We start from the raw sequence: 21,205 nt of genomic DNA on the forward strand, positions 1-21,205 counted from the left end.
ACCATGTGGTTGCTGGGAGTTGAACTCTGGACCTTCGGAAGAGCAGCCGGGTGTTCTTACCCACTGAGCCATCTCACCAGCCCTCTCTACTATCCTCTTAACTCCCCTCCTCATGCCCTGAATAAACTCTCTTCTATACTAAAAACAAAACAAAACAAAACAAAACAAACAACACCCCCCCCAAAAAAAACCCCCACAGAACGAACAAACAAACAAACAAAAACAGTGAGGACCTCTGGTGTCCACTCACACCAAGTCAAATCAATGAGGAGTGTGGCAATGACAAACATGAGAAAGCACATGAGTAGCAAGAAGCAGTCCTGGGACAAAGTCTCTGGGGCTGTACCTCTTCAGAGCGCACCCATTGTAGCTAAGCAAGATAGTGGCCTATCTCTAGGGAGTTCACTTGCCTACTTCAATTCTTCCCCCATGGTGTTCACAAGTTTTCTTTGTGTAGCCTTGGATGTCCTAGAACTAGATCTGTAGACCAAGCTGGCCTTGAATTTACAGAGATCCATCTGCCTCTGCCTCTATCTCTCAAGTACTGGGACTAAAGGCGTGTGCCACCACCACCTGGCATAGCGCCTCTGTTCTTGAGTGCTAGTCTCAGTAAGCGCCACTTCAGCTGCAGCTGCCCCTTGTCATATTTCTGTTTGCTCTTTACATTTAACTTCCATTTCCACATTTTCATTGTCCCTGCAAGTACACACCCTTTAAGAAGTGCAGGGGAATGAAACCTGGCCCTTCTGCAGGCCGGGCAAACACCGCACTACTGAGAGACATCCCAGGCCCTTTACACTCCTCTTCTTTTATGTATGTGTGGAATTGAGACGGTCTCATTAGGTATACCAGGCTTTCTGCTACCGCGTCTGCCTCTTGTATGGTAGGATTATGTATATCATTATACTCAACAGCTCTGTTCTCTTAATGATAAATCCTGCCTTTAGGTCATCACATTGATCCCAAATCTTACTGCATGTGGTTTGTATATTGTTTCGAGGTTTCTTTCGAATGTTCTAAGTTATCACCCTTAAATTCAGCCTTCTATAAACCTTGGGCATGAATGCAATTCAGCTAAATTCTTTGCTGCTTTAGAACAAGGTGACCCTGCTCACCTCCTTTGACCTTTTACCTATGTAGCACCCACCTGAGAAGCTGAAGATGTCAGCATGCTCTAAGCCCTGGGTTCTAGCCACAACACTGCAAAAGAGAAATAAGTAAAAACACCCCAGGGCTGGGAAGACAGTTTAGTGGGTAAGAATGCTTCCTGAACAAGCATGGGATCTGAGTTCTAATCCCAGACACTTGTGTAAAAGAGAGGAGAAAAAGAAAGAAGCTGAGTGCGGGTGCTTTAATCTGTTACTCCAGAGCCGGCTTGGGGCAGAGAGAGGTGAGTCTGAGGCTCTCTGTGGCCAGCCAGCATAGCTGAAATGGGAAAGCCAAGGTTCAGTGAGGAGCCCTGTCTCGGGGAAATAAGGTAGAGGGTGAGAGAGCTAGGCATCCTATGTCGTCCTCTGGCTGCTGTGAATGAACACACACACACACACACACACACACACACACACACATGGATGTGCATATATACCACATACATGCAAAATAAAATTGGAAGCATCTTTGTCTTTTGTAGTTCTGAGCTATAGCCCCTAGGCCTGCATTTTTCTTTCTATTAAAAATAATACCAAGCATCCTGGGAGGAAAATACAATGTGAAAATGTGTTAGATTTACATATAATTTTTTTAAAAATATTTATTTAATTATTTTATGGGTGTGTGGGTGCTGAAACCTGAACTCCAGTCTTCCTAACGTGTAGTAAGTGCTCCCAACCACTGAACTAGATCTCCAGTGCCCGATTTCTATGTAAGTTTCTATTAAATTAAAACTTTTTGAGTTTTTATTTTATTTTATGTGTATGAGTGTTTTCCTGACTGTATATCAGTATATCATTGTGCCTCCATTGTCTAAAGGAGCCAGAAGTTGGCACCTGATCCCTTGGATGCTGGGGAACTGGGAATTGAACCCAGGCCCTCTGGAAGAGCAGCCAGTGCTCTTAACTACTAAGCTTGTGAACCTGGGCTTGGTTGAGTTCCTGCCATGCCAAACCCAGCCAGCGGCACTGTGATCCATGAAGACGTTCCTGTGGGAAAGGGAACTAAATCATATGCAAACCAAGCACCGCTGTAATTCTAACGGTCAGAGGCTGTGGCAGGGACAGCGTGAGCTCAGGAGTCCAGCAGCAGCCTGAGATACATGAGGTCCAGTCTCACAAGAGAGAGGGCTGGAGGCAGGAGTAGAGGTATGTGTTGGTAATCTCAGTTCTTCAGCCATCAGCAAGCGGGAGGATTTTGAGTTCAAAGCCTGCCTTGGTTACATAGAGAGTCAGTCTGAGGCCAGGCCAACCAGGCTACAAATATCCTGTGTGGAAAACGAAACAATGCTGTGAATTATTTAGCGCCTCTGGTTACTTGGAGATGTGGATTCTGCTGGTGTGAGGGGCTGGCGGTTACCTTCTGGTAGCACTCTGACAGCACTTGAGGCAGGCTGTCTCATCTGCACTCCCCTGCCTGGGATCCAGAATGAGCCATTTTTCTGACACTTGCCAACCAGATTAGGCGAAGGAGCGACCTGTGCCTTAGGTCACTCTGTTTTTGTTTGTCAGCTCTCAAAGCCGGGCTTGTTGGCATGGCAAGATCTTACTTGGCATTCGTGAGTTTACCTTAGTTGTCAGGGCTATTGGCTGGTTTGAGTGTTTTATGCTTTGCTGTGTCCGTCACCAAACCAAACAGGGCCCTAACTAGAAGAGGTCAAACTGCAGCTGTGCTTTTTTGGGGGGTGGGGGTGGGGGGAGTTGAAAGACTTTTTCTTCTCTCTGTCCTTCCCTTCCACCCCCCCTCCTCTGTATAGGCAGCAGGCCCCTGAGCCCCACACATGCTAAGTCCACATTCTACCACTGAGCTGCACCCTTAGCCCAGGAACAACTTCATTGGGATAATCACATACTTACTATGCCGCTCAGTCACTTAACACTGTTTTGTTTTTTTTTTTTTTGTCTTTTTGAGACAGGGTTTCTCTGTATAGCCCTGGCTGTCCTGGAACTCACTTTGTAGAGCAGGCTGGCCTCGAACTCAGAAATCCGCCTGCCTCTGCCTCCTGAGTGCTGGGATTAAAGGCATGTGCCACCACGCCCGGCTAATTTTTTTTTTTTTAGTAGACTTATTGACTCATGTAGTTATCACCCTGAGAGAAACAAGATTCTATTTAGTAGGCACACATTGTTTCTTCACTGGGAATCAGATTTATGCCTTCCAGGCATCATAATTTAACAACCTCCAAGACCTGCCTTCAGCTTTCCACTCTGAATATATAAGCTAGCTTCTGTGAATCTCTGGAATTAATTACTCAAAAAAAAAATCCCCTTTAACTGACAAGGACAGGTGTGTGAAATTCATACATATAAGTCAGCCAAGGCCTGACAGATTCAGTCAGTAAAAACACAAAGAGATACTTTTATGTTTATTTAGTTACTTAGTATAAAAAAGAACAAAACAGTAAAATAATAGGTAAACAAATAAATACAACAGTAAAAAAATAAATAATTAAACCCACAAAGAGATATTTTTAGGTTTAGATAGTTTGTTACTTAGTATAAACAAGAATAAGCCCAAGATCCTGACCTCCCAACACCCAAACACGGAGCAACTCTGAGTTCAGTGTGTGGTACAGGCTAAGCTCCAGTCTAAAAAGCCCTTTCCAGGGCCTTTTATTCTTTACCTGCTATCTTTCTTTCCTCCTCTTCCCCCTTCTTTTTATTTTGTTTTGTTTTGTTTGAGACAGGGTTTCTCTGTGTTGCCCTGGCTATCTTGGAACTTATTCTGTAGTCCAGGCTGGCTTCGAACTCAGAGATCCACCTGCCTCAGCCTCATGGGTGCTAGGATTAAAGGTGTGTGTCACCACACCTGCTTGTTGCAGAATATTTGATAACACTGTGAACCCCAAGATTGTGTTTTTTACTGGAAAAAAACTATTTCTACTTGTGGGTTAGCTCAGCCCTAGCACACTTTAATCCAAGAGGTTTTTTGTTTATTGAAAACAGGATTAAATAAACTCAACCGTAGGTCAAGAGTTGGAGCAAGAAAGCAGTTGACAGGAAGTAAACTCTGCAACTTTCTCCCCACTTCCACCCCCTAGCAAGTGACAGGAAATTGGGAGGAGGGATAGAGAGACATACAGGAAATAGAAGGGAGGGACTTTCCATTTGAGGGGTTTTTGAGGTGATGTGGAGGATAGCTGGCTTTTGGGACATGGGCTGAGGAGGAGGTCAACTGAATGCCTTTTCTACCTCACTGACCTAGCAGGCTTTCAGCTCAACATCTGGCTCCCTCATCTTTATTGGTTTATTGAATGTTTGAGATTTTTGTTAAAAACATCTTTCTAAGATGGATAGGGCAGAAAGTCTCAGGCCACCTCCGAATCCAATGAAATAACACCAATCAAAAAGTTTCTGCATGGTAGCTCCAGCCAGGCTTCTGATTCTGTCCTGTTCCAGGAGGTTCACAGAGTTCCTAAAAATTCAGAGTCTGAGGTTCAAGGTCTTGTTGGCATAGATATTTACATAGCTGACAGGTTGGGCGGGGGTGTCATTCTTTAATAATTTTCCCAGGACGTTTAAATCAGAATGGTTAAAAAAGTTCAGAAACAGGTCACTCTCCTCAGATAATGTAATTCCTTTTACTAATAAGGGCTTGTACCATATCTACTGTTTGCCTTAAGTAACATCTGACTACATTATATACAGCCATGGCCTTGCAAAGGTTGGTTAGGCCTGCTTAGAGAACAGGTTGGGCCCAGCATTTTGCCCTTACGTGGCTTCCAACTTCCAGGAAAGCTGTGTCACTTGTAACAAGGGCCAAGAGACAAGCAATGCCCACCTTTAACCCCAGCACTCAGGAATTACAGGCAGGCAGATCTCTATGCTTGATGCCAGCCTGATCCAGGACAGCCAGGGCTACATGTCTCCAACAACAAACAAGCTGAGACAAAAATATCAAAGAGGTCAACAAGCAGGGTGAGATCAAAGAGACCAAACCAGAAAATCGATCTTGTGCTACTGTCTTTCATGGAGGCTGAGCCTTTCCCAAGTCTTGCTGTTGAGAAGTTTCTATGAGCTCCAGAATTCAGATTCTTCACTGGCCACTTGTCAAGCTGGAAATTGGGGGTAGTGGCCCAGAGTGGATACAGTATGGACAGGAACTGAAAGAGGGATCATGGTCTCTTCCCTGGCTCCCGACCTCCCCAGGTCTGGCTCGCTCCCAGCACTCTCTGCAACAGAGTTGTTGCTCTCTTACCACAGTTCAACCTTCCGTCTCCATGGTAGTTACATCTCCTCTTTCTTTATCTCTTTACTTGTCTGCACGTGTCCCACGTGTGTCTCAAAGCGGCTCAATGGCCTCTTCCCTGTCTACCTTCCACCATCTTCAAACACCTCCTGCCCCCCTGCCATATGAACCACACGAGGGCCATCTTAGTGTGGACCTCATCATCATTGCCTGCCATGGTTGCCATGGTTGCCAAGGACCAGCAAGTTAGAGCTAGCCATTCACTTCCTCATCTCTGCTCTTTACAAATTCTCAGAGTTTCGGTTCCCAGCGTGTAGGCGTGGCATGAAAAGGAGCTAGTTGTTCCCTGAGACTGTCCCTGGGACTCCTTGGGCTTGTGCACTATAGCTTGGACTCTGTGGCCCAGGATGAACCGACTGTTCCTGTACCCTGAGCAGTTGTGTATCCAGTAGACTATGTTCTGATCAAGTTATTCATTCCTCTTGTGTTAACTCCCAGAAGATTTCTTCCATAAATAAGTAGCATGGGACTTGCATAGCTGTGATAATGTTAGAACATAATGTTCATCCTAGAAGGGTCTGGGACTTCTCATCACATCATCCTGTGGCTAGACACCAGCTCATGATGCTAGGAATCAGCAAAGATTGGATAAGGTACATTGTTGTATGTTTTCCCTAGGACTGTTGCCATAGACTTGCCCACTAAACACTGGACCTCCCCCCGCCCCTTTTCCGGGGAGGGTGTTTTGAGACAGGGTTTCTCTGTGTAGCCCTGGCTGTCCTGGAACCCACTCTGTAAACCAGGCTGGCTTTGAACTCACAGAGATCAGCCTACCTCTGTCTCCCAAGTGCACCACTGTGGCTAGACACCAGACTCCCAAGTGCATCACAGTGTACTTCTGCCTGCCTTCTCTCTCTTGTTTGCTATAGAGCCCAAGCTAGCCTCCAACTCCTAGTCTTCCTGCCTTAGCCTCCCAAGTGCTGGGATTACAGATGTGAGCAACAACGTTTGGTGGGTAACTATCCCTCAAATGGAGCATTCTGGGCAATGATGTCAAGCAAGTTTCAGGTCCACAACTAAAGAGCCCACAACTGTCACGTGTATGTCTTTTTGACAGTTAACTCCCACCTGAGGAGTGGAGAGAGTCCCTGACACTGGTGGCATCTGTGGTTGCTGGATATTCTTTTCTTAGAACAGTGCCTGTACTAGTTTTCTAATCAACACGTGGTTTTCCTTTCCCCCAGCTTTTGTTGTTGTTTTGAGATAGGGGTTCTCTGTTGTAACCCTGGCTGTCTTAGAACTTGCTCTGTAGACCAAGCTGTCCTCAAATTCAGAGATCTGCCTGACCCTGCCTCCCAAGTACTGGGATCAAAGGGGTGCGCCACCAAGCCTGACTAGCCTGGTCTACTTAGTAAGACCTTGTCTACGAACTGACAGACAAAGAAAACACTGCAATCGACTCAATTTTCTAGCATAGGGCGTTAAGGAGTTTATCACAGGCGTTACTGACTGTTGATAGCTCCTAGGAGAGTCAGCTTTCTTTAACGATGTGGTCTCTGGTGGGTCTATACTACACACCAGTGGACAGCCTCACAGCAAAGGTATATGGGCAACGATAATTGGACTTGATGGGCTATTTTTTTATTTATTATTTTATGTATATAGGTATTTTGCCTGTGTGCATGAATGTACACCAGATGCATGCAGTACCCTCAGGGGCCAGAAGAGGGTGGCAGATTGGCACTTACAGACGTGGTGAGCCACCTCGTGGGTTCTGGGAATCAAACATGACTTTTCTGGAAAAGCTGCCAGTGCTCTTAACTGCTGAATTCTCTCTCCAGCCCTTCCAATTGATTATTAAAACAAACAAACAATCCGCCTGCCTCTGCAGCCTGGTTTACAAAGTGAGTTCCAGGACAGCCAGGGCTATACAGAGAAACCCTGTCTTGAAAAACAAACAAACAAACAAACAAACAAACAAAAACAAAAAGCAAACAAAAAACCACATAAAGTTGGGTAGTGAAGGAAAAGGGGTTGATCTGGGACAGAGGTGTGAGGGAGAAGCGGGGGATGAATATGGTCAAAGTACATTGCATAAAATTCTTTTTTTTAAAAAATTTATTTATTTATTAAGTACACAGTGTTCTGCCTGCATTTATGCCTGCAAGCCGGAGAGGGCATTAGTCCTCATTACAGATGGTTGTGAGTCACCACGTGGTTGCTGGAATTGAACTCATGACCTCTGGAAGAGCAGAAGACAGTGCTCTTAACCTCTGAGCCATCTCTCCAGCCCAAAAATTCTTTTTTTTTTTTTGTTTTTTGTTTTTTGTTTTTTTTTGAGACAGGGTTTCTATGTATAGCCCTGGCTATCCTGGAACTCACTTTGTAGACCAGGCTGGCCTCGAACTCAGAAATCCACCTGCCTCTGCCTCCCAAGGGCTGGGATTAAAGGCGTGCGCCACCACTGCCTGGATCCAAAATTCTTTTTTCAAAGATTTATTTACTTTTATTTTATGTGTATGAGTGCTTTGCTTACATGTATATTTGTGCACCATATGTATACCTGGTACCTGCAGATAATTAAATTAATTAATTAATTAATTAATTAAAGTAATTTTTTAAACTTCTGGAGACTGGAATGTGGCTCGATCGGTAGAGTGCTTGCCTGATACTCATGAAGCACTACTGGCCCTAGTCCCCACCACTGCACAAACCAGGCGAGGTGGCACACACCTGCCCCAGAATTTAGGAGGTAGATTCTACATAGCATATTCCAAGCCAGCCAGGGCTATCTAATGAGAAGTAGGAGGAGGAAGAAGAGGAAGAGGATGAGAAAGAAGAGGAGAAGGAAGAGGAGAGGGAGCAGCAGCAGCAGCAACAGCAGCAGCAGCAGCAGCAGCAGCAGCAGCAGCAGCAGCAGCAGCAAGAGTGGAGGCTGTACCTAGCCTACCAGGCCCTATGTGGCCTAGGCTGTGTGGCAGCCTCCCAGAACAAGCAAGCAGGTTTTCTTTTCTTCTTTTTCTGTATAGAATTTGAAAAAAACCAACAATCTTCTCATCCTTTCCCTTCTCTCCCCATCTCAATTCTTTTCATCCTCACCCTCCCTGTCACTCCCCTCCCCCCTTGGCTAAAAAATGGCCTCTCTCCTCTCCCCTCTCCCCTCTTCCCTCTCCCCTCCCCCTTCTGCCCCTCTCTTTCTCAGACAGGGTCTCACTGTGTAGCCCTGGGCTAACTTGAAACTTGCTATGTAGCCAAGGCTGGCTTCAAACTCCCAGAAATTCACTAGCCTCTGCCTCAAGTGCTGAGAATAAAGGTGTGTGCCACCATGTTCAGCCTGAAGAGTGTCTTAAGTAGAAACAAGTAAAAGGTATCTGAGCTGTGAATATAGCCAGCCAACCCAGGGAGTGTGCACTCATGCAGCCTACATGCGTGAATCTCTGGGCTCACTCGTACCCCTTGTCATCCCAAAATTTAGACAGAATTACTCTTTTCCTCAGTTTTTCGAATAGAAATTATATATGGTGATTAGAATGGTAGAGTTTTTTTACTTTTCCCAGGAAGATACCAGCACCCAAGTGTTCCGTATGTTGCCAAATCTTGGAAAAACATGGATCCAAACACATGGTCTTTTCTTAAATTCAAGCCAAAAATACCTGAATTTCTATCACCTTTTTCAGCTTTTTAACTTAGAAATTATTCTGATGTTTGCTACCTGTTGCCAACTGTAATGTAGACTTAAGGCCTTAATGCGTGTGAGCAGCTGACTTATAAGTGTTTAGGTAATTGAAGGAAGCTGTTACATCAAGACTCTTTATGACAAGTGAGGACGTGAGAGGTTTCCTTGCTGACGACTAGCCCTAAAGCTAACTTGCCACACATGATGCAATGAACAGTGTTAAGCTTTCGTTTGCATATGTATTCTTAGGCCACACATAGACTTCTGTGATCTAAAATAACCAACAGGAGAAAGTTGTGAGTCTCCCATGCACTGCATGCTGACAGCTTGGGAGGTGTGTTCTCATTAAGCCAAGAGTATCAGTCTTGTTTATCACAGAGTTACAGAAGAGATCATCTTGTTCCAGGCTGGAGCTATAGTTTAATGACTTTGGGTCAAGCTCCGACACGTAAGTCCTAGCAGAGATAAACATAACCTTCCGGCTGGGACACCCAGGCACGGAAACATGTGAAGAAGACACTTTCATTTTTAGTGCACCAAGCAATTTACGCCAACTCCTTTACTGAAAATTTATTCCTCATGTGAGCACAAGGCATTTGGTTTAATTCAACAGTTTTAGTTTATATGATCTTTCCTCTATAAACTAATCTGAAAATAATTCATTAAAGAGTTTATTATGCATATAGACACACCATTTAATATGTATATGAAAGTAACACATCAACATACATACATAAGATTTTTTGTTTTTAACGTTGAGACAGAGTAATACAGCAATATAAATGTGCAAGTTCATGAAAAGACTTATTTTCTTGGGACAGGCTCTGAGCTGGTCTCAGATTTGCAATCCTCCTGCCTTAGCCTCTGAAATGCTGGGATTACAGGTATCACTGACCATCATATTTACATCGACTCAATGTGTGGGTGAAGCAGTTCTAAAGGGGTGGGGAGAGGGTGAGTCATACCACACATGACCGTTTGTTCTGACTGTCCTTTTATCATATGTTTTAAAGATTTGCCCAAGGTATGGCTTGCATCAGGACTGAACAACACCCCATTGTTCGCATGCAGCTGGGTTATCTTTTCATTTAGTGGTGGTTGTCTGGGCTGGCGCACCATTTGCTGTTCTGTCTCTGCAGACATTGTGGACAACTCTGTGTAGACACGTTTTTCCCTTTCTTGTGTACATAGGACTGGAATTGCTGGATCACATGTCCTTCTGTGTCAAACTTTTCCATAGCGAGTCCTTATTTGCACACTATACTAGCAGTCTATGAGCGTTCCAGTTTCTCCTTTGTCAATGCTTATTTCCTGTTTAGGTTTAGTTTGCTTGAAGTTTACAAGCAATCCTAATGAGCATGTCATGATATGTTATTGTAACGTTGATTTGATGTGTGTGTGTGTGTGTGTGTGTGTGTATAGGGAGCATGGTGCACATGCAGAAGTCAGACAACAGACATAATAATTTTGCTGGTGTGAATTTTTTTCCAATAATTCATTTATTTTTTTATTAACTTTACAACTGATCACAGTTCCCCTCCTTCCTTTCCGTCCAGTCCCACCCTTATAATTCCCTTCCCCCACTACCTCCTCTGAGGGGAAGGGGAAGCCCCCTTGGGTACCAGCCTACCCTGGGTCATAGTGTCTAGTCCCAGCAGGACTAAACACATCCTTTCCCACCAGGCAGTCCAGGTAGGGGAAGGGGATCTGATGGCAGGCAACAGAGTCAGAGACAGCCTCAGCTCCAATTGTTATGGAGCCACATGAAGACCAAGCAGGGCTGGAGAGATGGCTCAGCAGTTAAGAGCACTGACTGCTTCTCCGGAGGTCCTGAGTTCAAATCCCAGCAACCACATGGTGGCTCACAACCATCTGTAATGAGATCTGATGACCTTTTCTGGTGTGTCTGAAGACAGCTACAGGGTACTTACATATACTAAGTAAATAAATCTTAAAAATAAAATAATAAAAATAAAAAAAGACCGCCAGGTGGTGGTGGCGCATGCCTTTAATCCCAGCACTTGGGAGGCAGAGGTAGGCGGATTTCTGAGTTCGAGGTCAGCCTGGTCTACAAAGTGAGTTCCAGGACAGCCAGGGCTATACAGAGAAACCTTGCCTCGAAAAACCAAAAAAAAAAAAAAAAAAAAAAAAAAAAAAGACCACTCAGCACATCTGGTACAGATGTGTAGGAGGCCTAGGTCAGCCCATGCACACTCTTTGGCTGTGGTTCAGGCTCTGTGAGCCCCCATGGGCCCAGGTTAGTTGACTCTGTGGGTCTTCTTGTGGTGTCCTTGATCCCTCCCACTCCCTTAATCCTATCCTGGACTCTTCCACAAGACTCCCCAACTCTGCTTATGCTTGGCTGTGGGTCTCTCCATCTGTTTCCATCTGTTGCTGGATGAACCTCTCAAGAGACAGTTTAAATCAAAATAACAACAACACAAAGACATCTACAAAATAATGAGGAAGTAAATTGGGGGCACATGTAGCTTACTTCTCATCTGTCTGTCTATACACTGGGGTGTGGACTTGTCTTTTCTGCTATGCTTGCTGGTGTCTGCTTGGGCCCAGGATGGGCTGGGAGCTCCACAGGTGAATGTTGTAGAATTCTGCTCCCTACATCTTCGGAGTCCTACCAGGCAAGGACCAGCCCTCTCATCCATCTCAATGACATGTTAGCTCAGCAAAGTGGTTCTCAGGCAACACAGGCCGCACCCACCCTGTACGAGTTCTGGAGCTGGCTGGCTGACTGGCTGGCTGGCTCAGGTTACCTCCTAATGTTCAGCACACAGGGCAGCACACATCTCTCAGCAAGTGTCCCAACGTCTTTCTAAAATAAGTCCTTACATAAGGAGGCCCTTGTTAAGTGCCACCAACTAAACTGACCGAGAGAAGTCTAAAGGGAAAAGAGAGAAATCTTCCAGATACTTCTGCACTGACAACCAGGGAACCTTGGAAGCTCTGGGTTGAAGGGAAGGTACTTGTGCCCAACTCAGTGGCTTTATATCTGGTCTTTTTTTTTCCCTTCAAAATGTTCATTATTTTCATGTTAAATGTTCATGTCTTGCCTACACGCATGCATGCTGTGCACCATGTGTGTACCTGGTGCCTGTGGAGGCCGGAAGATGGGGTCAGCTTCCCTGTAAGTAGACAACTGTGAGCCACCACGTAGGTGCTAAGACTCAAATCTGGGTCCTCAGAGGAGATGACTTTCTACTGAGTCATCTTCAGCCCCCTTACCAAGTCCTTTAAAAATGATTGCCCCCCCGCCCAACTTCAAGATTGTGGTATAAAAATTGAAAAATAAGTCAGTATAAAGAAGGAAGTAAATTTATCTACAAAGTGGTACTTATCAGCATAGAAGGTCACCACCATTCACACTCTAATAAAAATGTAACATGAATAGTTTTTTTTTTTGTTATGTGGCCCAGGCTGGTCTTGAACCTGTAATCTTCCTGACTCTACTTCCCAAGTGCTAGGATTACAGGTCTTAAGTATACTAGGCAAGAGCTCCCCCATTTGTTTAGTTACATCTCCATCTCCAGACCTTTAAGCCCCCCCCCCTTTTTAAATTGGAAACTTTAAGAGAAGAAAAACAACAACAACAACAACAACAACAACAACAAAACCAAACCAAAACAAACAAAACAAAAACTCATTCACAGGCAAATGGATACAACTAGGGCTCACTTAAAATTGTAGGAGCGCTTGCATGAGCGCAGGGGTTCAACAGAGCTCACCAAGATAGTTCCTTTCAATAGGCAGCTTGCTCCAGGGATCCTCTTTGTCCACCTTCCAAGGCCAGAACTACAGATGGGTGCCATGTCTACCTGGTGCGTATGTAGTTTGCAGGGATCCAAACTCGGGTCCATTTGCCGGGCTTTCTCACCCTAAGCCATTTTACCAGCTCTACCCTGCTTTCTTTTTGTTTTTTTTTGTTTTTTTTTTTGTTTTTTTCGAGACAGGGTTTCTCTGTATAGTCCTGGCTGTCCTGGAACTCACTTTGTAGACCAGGCTGGCCTCGAACTCAGAAATCCGCCTGCCTCTGCCTCCCGAGTGCTGGGATTAAAGGCGTGCGCCACCACGCCCGGCTCTACCCTGCTTTCTTAGGCAGGAGGTGTTATGCTTTTTGGTTGACTTTCTACTTTGTGTATCTTTCTGTGTTATTACAGGAAGGGCCACTTCATGCTTTTTTAGTTGCTATTGTATTCTGTTCTGTGGATATCCTTTACTTTGTTTATAAACTTGTAGTGAATAAATACATTATACTGAAAAACTTATAACTATACTATAATTTTTACACAATTATACAGTAATCACATATCTAAAATTGTTTAAAAATAGCCCATTGTAATTGTTAATGTGCTTGGTATTTTGCTCAGTAAATGACACGATGAATAAATATATATCAATATAAATATATTGATCAGTATATAAATATCAATGGTTATTCTCCAAATGGGATTGAGCCATTTGAGTCAGGCCTGTGCAGTTTGACTTCTCTGGGGGAAGCAGAAGTATTTACTGTGGTTGAATCAACTCTTCAGGGTCCTACCACCTCACCCTGGCCATGTCCCTGGGAGGTGGAAGTGTGAAACAAATGGATCTGGAATGGCCAGCCTTGACCACTGTTAGCTCAGGATGGATTCTGGGCAATGGATTGGGGTCAATTATGTTGTAGTGATTCTAAGAACCCATTTTAAGTTTGGACCAGTAAGATTGACATTTTCTGGGCTCTATATAGATCAGGAATTCCCTTCTGTAACCTTGGAGATGAGTCTCTTCTCTGTAACTCTCCTGTTTGTTTCACAGACACCCTCCAGTCAAATTTCTGTACCAGAGCTGACTTTCTTTCCCAATTGTTGCTGAGTTTCTTCAGCAACAACTGGGAACGAGGAAGGGACTGGAAAACCATGGGATTTTATTTTCTTTCACGATGTGGGTGTAACTTTTCTCTCATCTTCAGCAACTATCAATACATTGTAGCAGCCAGGGTCTTGCTCAAGGTTAGCAGGCTCTGTATCACAGAATGGCTTTAGCTCTTAGCAATGCTAATTTCTCACCAGATGCTAGAATAAGACTGTCATCTAGAAAGTGCTTTAGATAGTCTACGATATAGCCAGGTGTGGTGGCTGGCACATGCCTTAATCACAGCACTTTGGATCTCTGTGAGTTCAAAGCCAGCCTAATCTATAGAGTGAGTTTTGGGACAGATAGGGCTCTATTACACAGAGAAACCCCGTCTTCTCCCCTCAACCCCCACTTCCAGTCTCAGATGTGTCTGTACAGGGTCCAAGCAGGGTGCTGTGATTTCTTTCTAGGTACTTTCTCTGCCTTTGAAAAGACTTAGAAGGTACATAATACACACACATCACTTTGTTGTTGTTTTTAAAAAACAAACAAACAAACAAACAAACAAGCAAACAAAACACAGGCTACTTTGTATTTGACCTTGCATTTCCAGTCTCAACTTATTCTTTTCTTAGAATTTCTTCCCCCCCCCCTAGAATTCCTAATTGTGTTTTTTTCCCCTTTTCTCTTTGTAATTATAAGACATTTGTCTTTAACTCAATGAGGCTGAAAGATGCAGTAGGCTTATCTCTTTATCTTTAACATTTTTCCATCTGTCTAAGATTTAAAATGTTTTTATTACATTTATTTATTTATTTATTCGTGTGTGTGTGTGTAGGTCAGAGGACATCTCACAGGAATTGGTTTTCTCTTACCATGTGGGTTCAGGTCATGGCTTGACAGCAAGCACCTCACCCACTTTGCTATCTCACTGACCCCATTTATTTTATTTTTTTATTATTGTCTAAGTTGGTATGCAAAGTGACGGGTTTTATTATGGCCTTTTCATACATAATATGTCATTATACATTTTTGCTAAAGGGCTCAGACCCCTTAAAACTAATATCTGCATCCAATCTGTACCAGCTCACAACCCCAGCTTCCCATATATCCATACTCCTCCCCAGGCCTCAGGTCCTCCCACCCCTTACTCGTAATATTGGTCCCAGTAGTCTCGCTTGTTGTAAGGCCACTTGTTTTGTCTCTGTCTACAGAACCGCTGGCCACCACTGTACCTTTTATACTGCCCACCAGTTCTGGTGTGGCTGTCAGACCCTCTCCCACCCCATCTTTCCTTCCAGAAATGTCATCTCAACTGGACCCCAGTTATTTCACTTTGGTTAACACCCACAGGTGCTGAACAAGACCAAGTATGGTCCAATGTGGACAACTTCCATTGGGAATTACACCAATGTGAATCTGGCTAGTGCCCCACTCTTGGAGCAAGTGATGAGACAGGAGGGCAAGTACCCAATAAGAGACTACATGGAGCAGTGGAAGGAGCACCGAGACCGCAAGGGCCTCACCTATGGGATCTTCATCACGTGAGCTGGGGCTTAAAGGGATGGGAGCACGGTCACAAAGGACTGGGTGAAAAGAGAGGAGGTGCAGGCAGCCACTCAAATGCAATTCAGAGCAGAACCTCCTTAGGCCTACTACTTGTCTAGAAAACATCGAGGCTGGCTGAAACCCAGGAACAGCCACCGCCTCTTCTTCTACCAATACATTGTGTCATTTTGGACAAGTAATTGATTTCCTTTTTCTCACTTTTTTTTTATTTGCATGTGTTTCAGATCTGTAATATAGGGTGTCGGGACTAAAATAACTACAAGGCCTTTTCAGATTGGTTTGTGGTACCAGGGATAAAACCTGAGGCCCCTACACCTGCTAGGCACTCAACCACTCAACCACTGAACTACAAACCCAGCCCCCCTTACGATTTTTTTTTTAAGTTTTGGAGCAGGGTCTCTATCATTAAATTGTCCTGAGTCCCTTGAGATTACAGGCCTGGATCACGAGGCCTGGCTTCTGACCTGTTTTGCTCCACTGTGGTTAGAAATATGTCAAGTTGTTGAGAAAGTGTCATTATCACTCAGTTGGGAGGGCTCCATTTGATTTCATCAAATACGTCTTTGTGTACTATATTGCACACAGTCACTGGCTGCAAGGTTCCTGGGTGCCCTCCACATACACATAGATAGATACAGATGTGAGTTGTGCCTAGAAAGGGTTAGAGTATTCTGCGATGTCATTTGAAGGATGGATTGTTATTTACTTATGAGCTCGCGGAAGTAGGTGGTGGAATTATTGGTGATAAACAATTCCCAGTGCCACAGGCTGTAACTGGCTACGTTCAGATATCTCTTAGCTGTGACAGTAGAACTCCAAACGCAGTAAGAGGCTTTTCCCATCATGCTTTAGAACAGCTGCCACATTGATTATAACTCTGTGTTTTGACAATGCCAGACACCTAGCTTGTCTCTGTACAGCTGTGATTTCATTTTGTCCTTGAGTAGACAGTATTACTGTCCTCAGTTTGCAGCTGGAGAAACTGCTGTAAAAACCAAGGGAGGTTTTACATCCGTGTCAGAACTGACACACGTAGCTGATGATGAAGTAGATTTCCCTCATTCTCAACTCAGGGATAAATAGTATAGCCTTGATCCTGTGGAAAGAAAATGATCTGGTCATAGATTCACTGTAGCTGTCTCTGATATTCATAGATTCAGTCGCTTAGGTTTCCTTTTTTGTTCCTTGTTTCCTTCACAGGTGGATAGTTTCATAACAAAGATAATAATTCTTAGGACCTTTGTTCCCAATTCTGAAACTAGAGAATGCTGTTTAAGACTTCTTTAACCTTCCTGATCCTGTGGGCGAGAGGGAGGCCACCTGGATCTGCATTGACAACTCAGCTGAACTCAATGTGGGACCCTTCGGGGGTGGGGTGGGGGCAGTTAGTTATATCTCTCACTCTGAAGTCAATTTTCTATGTGTGTCACTGGTATGCATTTAAATGATACTTTGTATGAGGTGTGGTAACACATGCCTCCATTCCCAGTACTCGGGAAGTGGAGGCAGGAGGATTGTGAATTCAAGGGCAGCCTGGGCTACCTAAGACCCTTTCTCAAACAAACAAACGAACAAACACCAAATCAATCAATCAATCAATAAAAGCCATTTTGCAAAGATAAACTACTTGTTTTTTTCTGCCTTGTTTTAAGCCGTCTTTAGAATCTTATTTTACACAGCAGCAACCTCCCACCCCTCTACCCCCGGGGATAGTTTCTGACTAGGCTGTCATTAATGGTCTGCATGTCTGGCTCCTTGGAAAAGCATTTAACAACCCGATGGGTCTACTCCGATTGTCATTTCTCTTCACCAAAACTGTTAGTTTACCTTTGTAACAGCATTCCTCAGAACAAACAAAATTCCTTGGGGGAAGGGTTGGAGCTTGTTTCAAATTTTAAAGTTTCTTTTCTTTAGTATTTTTTTCCTTAAGATTCAACAATGCTGTTATGTATATGGGCGTTTTGTCTTCACGTCCCTCATGTTCCTGCAGTGCTTATAGAGGCTGGGGGGTCCCCAGAAACTGGAGCTACAAATGGTTGTGAGCCACCATGTGGGTGCTGGGAACTGACTCTCTGAAGGAGTAGCCAGTGCACTTAACCTCTGAGCCATCTCTTCAGCCCCCCTGCCCTCCTTTTTTGGCTCTTTTTAAAATTTAATTGTTTAAAAATTTTTGATAGTAATATTGGGGGCTTTTTTTTTGCTTGTTTGTTTATTTGCTTGTTTGTTTGGAGACAGGATCTCATGTAGTCCAAGCTAGTTTTAAACTCAGTATTCAGCCAAGACTGACCTTGATTTTCCTGCCTCAGCCTCCCGAGTGCTGGGATTACAACAAGTAAGTACCACTACACCTGACTAATTGACATCATTATAAAATACAGTTTCAGTAAGGAATGGCTAAGTGTCCCCTCAGTCCTTCTTTAAGCCATCAATGCTGTTAACTGAGGCTCCTTCTCACTTTACACAGAAGTGTATAAACACATCTAGCTGTGGGCATTTCCTCTCTGCCTCATAGCACTGGGCTTTTGCATAGCACATAGCATCTGCATTTGTTGCTCTGCAGCTAGCTTTAAGAAGATGGATTTGATCTAGCTTGCTTAGTGAACAGTCCAGGCTTGGGAGTTTGCTGAGTGTAGGACTGTCCTTAAACATGACCTTGGAGCATGTCCCCTACATTTTTTTTTTTTTTTCTGAGACAGGGTTTCTCTGTGTAGCCCTGGCTGTCCTGGAACTCACTCTGTAGACCAGGCTGGCCTCGAACTCAGAGGTCTGCCTGCCTCTGCCTCCTAAGTGCTGGGATTAGAGGTGTGCACCACCACTGCCTAGCCTTAATTCCTTTTTGAATCCACTCACCACAGAAAAGGTCTTGTGAAGTTTAGGCAGCAATCAAAAACACTTTGTAATAAAGGGTTCTCTCAAACTCCTTATCCTACTGCTTCCATCTTTCAAATGCTGGGATTCACAGGTGTATGCAGCCATGCTTGGCAGTTTTATCATTCTCAGGTCATCAATGATACTTGGTGATTGCCTAATTCTGTACTTCAGGAGTCTGAGATTCCTTTCCCTCTCTGGGGACCTTGTGGGTGGATGGGAAGTGCCAATTAATTGAACCCCATGCTTACTTGTGACGTTCTTGGTGTTCCCCAGACAAGGAGAGCAATGGTACCATCTGCGTCAGGCTTTGAAACAGAGGCTGCTGAAGCCTGACGAGGCCGCACTCTACACGGATGCCTTAAACGAGGTTATCAGTGACTTTATCACTCGGCTGGACCAGGTGCGGGCAGAGAGTGCATCAGGGGAACAGGTGCCAGACATGGCTCATCTTCTCTACCACCTTTCCTTGGAAGGTAGCCTTGCCGGGAGATCGAGGGTGAGGGTGGGGGTGGGGTCTCGGTCCTCTGGCTCCGCCTGCTCTGACAGCCTCTACACTTCCCAGCCATCACCTATATCCTGTTTGAGAAAAGGATTGGCTGCCTGAAACCCTCCATTCCCGAGGACACTGCAGCCTTCATCAGATCTGTTGCGATCATGTTTCAAAACTCAGTCTATATCACTTTCCTTCCCAAATGGACACGTCCGCTGCTGCCCTTTTGGAAGCGATACCTGAATGGCTGGGATAACATTTTCTCCTTTGGTGAGGTGTCTTCATCTGGGGCCAGGGAAGGAGGCTGGCCTCTCCCCTGACGACCTTCACAGTTCCTACTCGTAGGGCGGTTTAAACACACTCTCCTCTGTTTTCCATGCAGGGAAGAAGCTGATTGATGAAAAAGTCCAGGAGCTAAAAGCCCAGCTACAGGAAACTGGGCCAGATGGAGTCCGGGTATCTGGCTACCTGCACTTCCTGCTGACCAATGAATTGCTCAGTCCTCAGGAGACCATGGGCAGCTTTCCTGAGCTGCTTTTGGCTGGGGTGGACACGGTACATCAGCAAGGCACTGAAAGGGGGAGCAGCATTTGGGATGTAAACCAACCAACAAACAAAAGGAAGCCTGACAAGGAGACCGGGGGCTGCCTGATTTTATCTTGTCCTGTTCCCCCAAGACCTTCCCCTTCCTCTTTACCCCCTGATCCTGACCTGGCTTCTTCTGTATCACCATGGTTGTTTGCCCAGCCGAGGCAAACAGAACTGAGCCTTTTGTTAGGAGGGTTCCATCAGCCCTGGGGCTCTCTCAGTCTATGTGTCTCTGTCTCTCTGACAGTGGAGAGATTCCTCCCACAGGATTCCAATTCCCTTGCTGCAGTTTAGGTAGAGAACTGAAAACTCGTTCGCAAACTCCTATTGTACCCAGGGGACGTGCTTCCAGCATTTCTGTGGCACACTCCTTTTTATTGTCCCCCTCTATGGCTGAAATGCAGTCTTTCTCCATATTGGCCCTTACTCCACCTCTGGGTTCATGTTTACTATAGAGGTCCCCGGGAACCCTGGTTTCTATGTTCTGTCATCCCAGTGGCTTTCTTGTACCTTGTATTCACATCCTCTCACAGACCAGACCAGCACACAGCTAGCCTCTTCCCGTGAAATTTCCACCTTACTTCATTTTCATCTCCCATTTTATTTCCTAGACATCCAACACACTGACATGGGCCCTGTACCACCTTTCAAAGAGCCCAGAGATCCAGGAGGCCTTACACAAGGAAGTGACTGGTGTGGTGCCCTCCGGGAAGGTGCCCCAACACAAGGACTTTGCCCACATGCCTCTGCTAAAAGCTGTGATTAAGGAGACCCTGCGGTAGGATATGATCCCATGTGCATAGGAATGGAAAGTGGGGACTGCCAGAGGCTGGAGGTTAGGGACGAGAGTGGTATGGGAAGAAAGTCTAGCACCAGAAAGTTAAGGATGAGCGAGACTCCCCTTCGCCCAACCTGGAAGCAGAGCGTAGACTTTCTTTTCCCTGCAGCCTGTACCCTGTGGTTCCCACAAACTCCCGGATCATCACAGAAAAGGAAACTGAAATTAATGGCTTTCTCTTCCCCAAGAATGTGAGTGAGCTAAGAGTACCGTGTGCCCAGGAACGCCTGCAACCTTGACTGACAGTCACACTGCCATTCTCCCTCCCTAGACACAGTTTGTGTTATGCCACTACGTGGTGTCCCGGGATCCCAGTGTCTTTCCTGAGCCCAACAGCTTCCAGCCTCACCGTTGGTTGAGGAAGAAAGAGGCTGATAACCCTGGGATCCTACACCCATTCGGCTCTGTGCCTTTCGGCTATGGGGTTCGGTCCTGCCTGGGTCGCAGGATTGCAGAACTGGAGATGCAACTGATGCTGTCAAGGGTGAGCAGGGGATGTGCGGAGGGCTGTGTGGGTCAGGTAAGATGGAGGGCTTTGGGGAGAGGAGAGACAGGAAGGTACGGGGTAGATGCCTACGAAGGGAATAGGAATTGGAGATCAAGAGTCCAGTGGCCCTGCCCTCTCTCCCTGACAGCTGATACAGAAGTATAAGATGGTCCTGGCCCCTGGGATGGGAGAAGTAAAGACTATGTACCGCATCGTCCTGGTTCCCAGCAAGAAGGTGAGGCTGCATTTTCTGCAGAGACAGTAGTACCGAGCTGGGCTCCTGCCTCCATGGAGCTCGTCCAGAAGCCCTGGCACAGAAGTTCTTGGCCAGTCTCTTGTCACATGTCACGATGCCAGATTCAACAGGGGAACTCTGTGCCCTTCCTATAGACCCCATATGTCTGGCACAATCTTTACTGAGAAGCACCCACTTAAGACAGCAGAGCACCTTATAATAACGGTCCTTGGATATGATTTAAAATAAAATTTAAAATTCAA

The 21,205-nt window shown here is 45.2% G+C and overlaps 1 protein-coding gene across 1 annotated transcript in view; it reads left to right on the plus strand.

The window, feature by feature from the left end:
* The window catches only part of LOC110290578 (sterol 26-hydroxylase, mitochondrial), a 26,173-nt gene extending 4,968 nt beyond the window's left edge, over window positions 1-21,205 (plus strand). Inside the window, exons 2-9 of the mRNA XM_021157133.2 lie at window positions 15,218-15,408; window positions 18,578-18,777; window positions 18,867-19,064; window positions 19,177-19,349; window positions 19,994-20,160; window positions 20,330-20,411; window positions 20,492-20,704; window positions 20,856-21,205. Coding sequence (XP_021012792.1) covers window positions 15,218-15,408; window positions 18,578-18,777; window positions 18,867-19,064; window positions 19,177-19,349; window positions 19,994-20,160; window positions 20,330-20,411; window positions 20,492-20,704; window positions 20,856-20,972 — 1,341 coding nt within the window. The 3' untranslated portion in view covers window positions 20,973-21,205. The remainder of the gene's footprint in view (window positions 1-15,217; window positions 15,409-18,577; window positions 18,778-18,866; window positions 19,065-19,176; window positions 19,350-19,993; window positions 20,161-20,329; window positions 20,412-20,491; window positions 20,705-20,855) is intronic.

The sequence above is a fragment of the Mus caroli genome, chromosome 1, assembly GCF_900094665.2.
Source record: "Mus caroli chromosome 1, CAROLI_EIJ_v1.1, whole genome shotgun sequence".
NCBI classification, from domain to species: domain Eukaryota; kingdom Metazoa; phylum Chordata; class Mammalia; order Rodentia; family Muridae; genus Mus; species Mus caroli.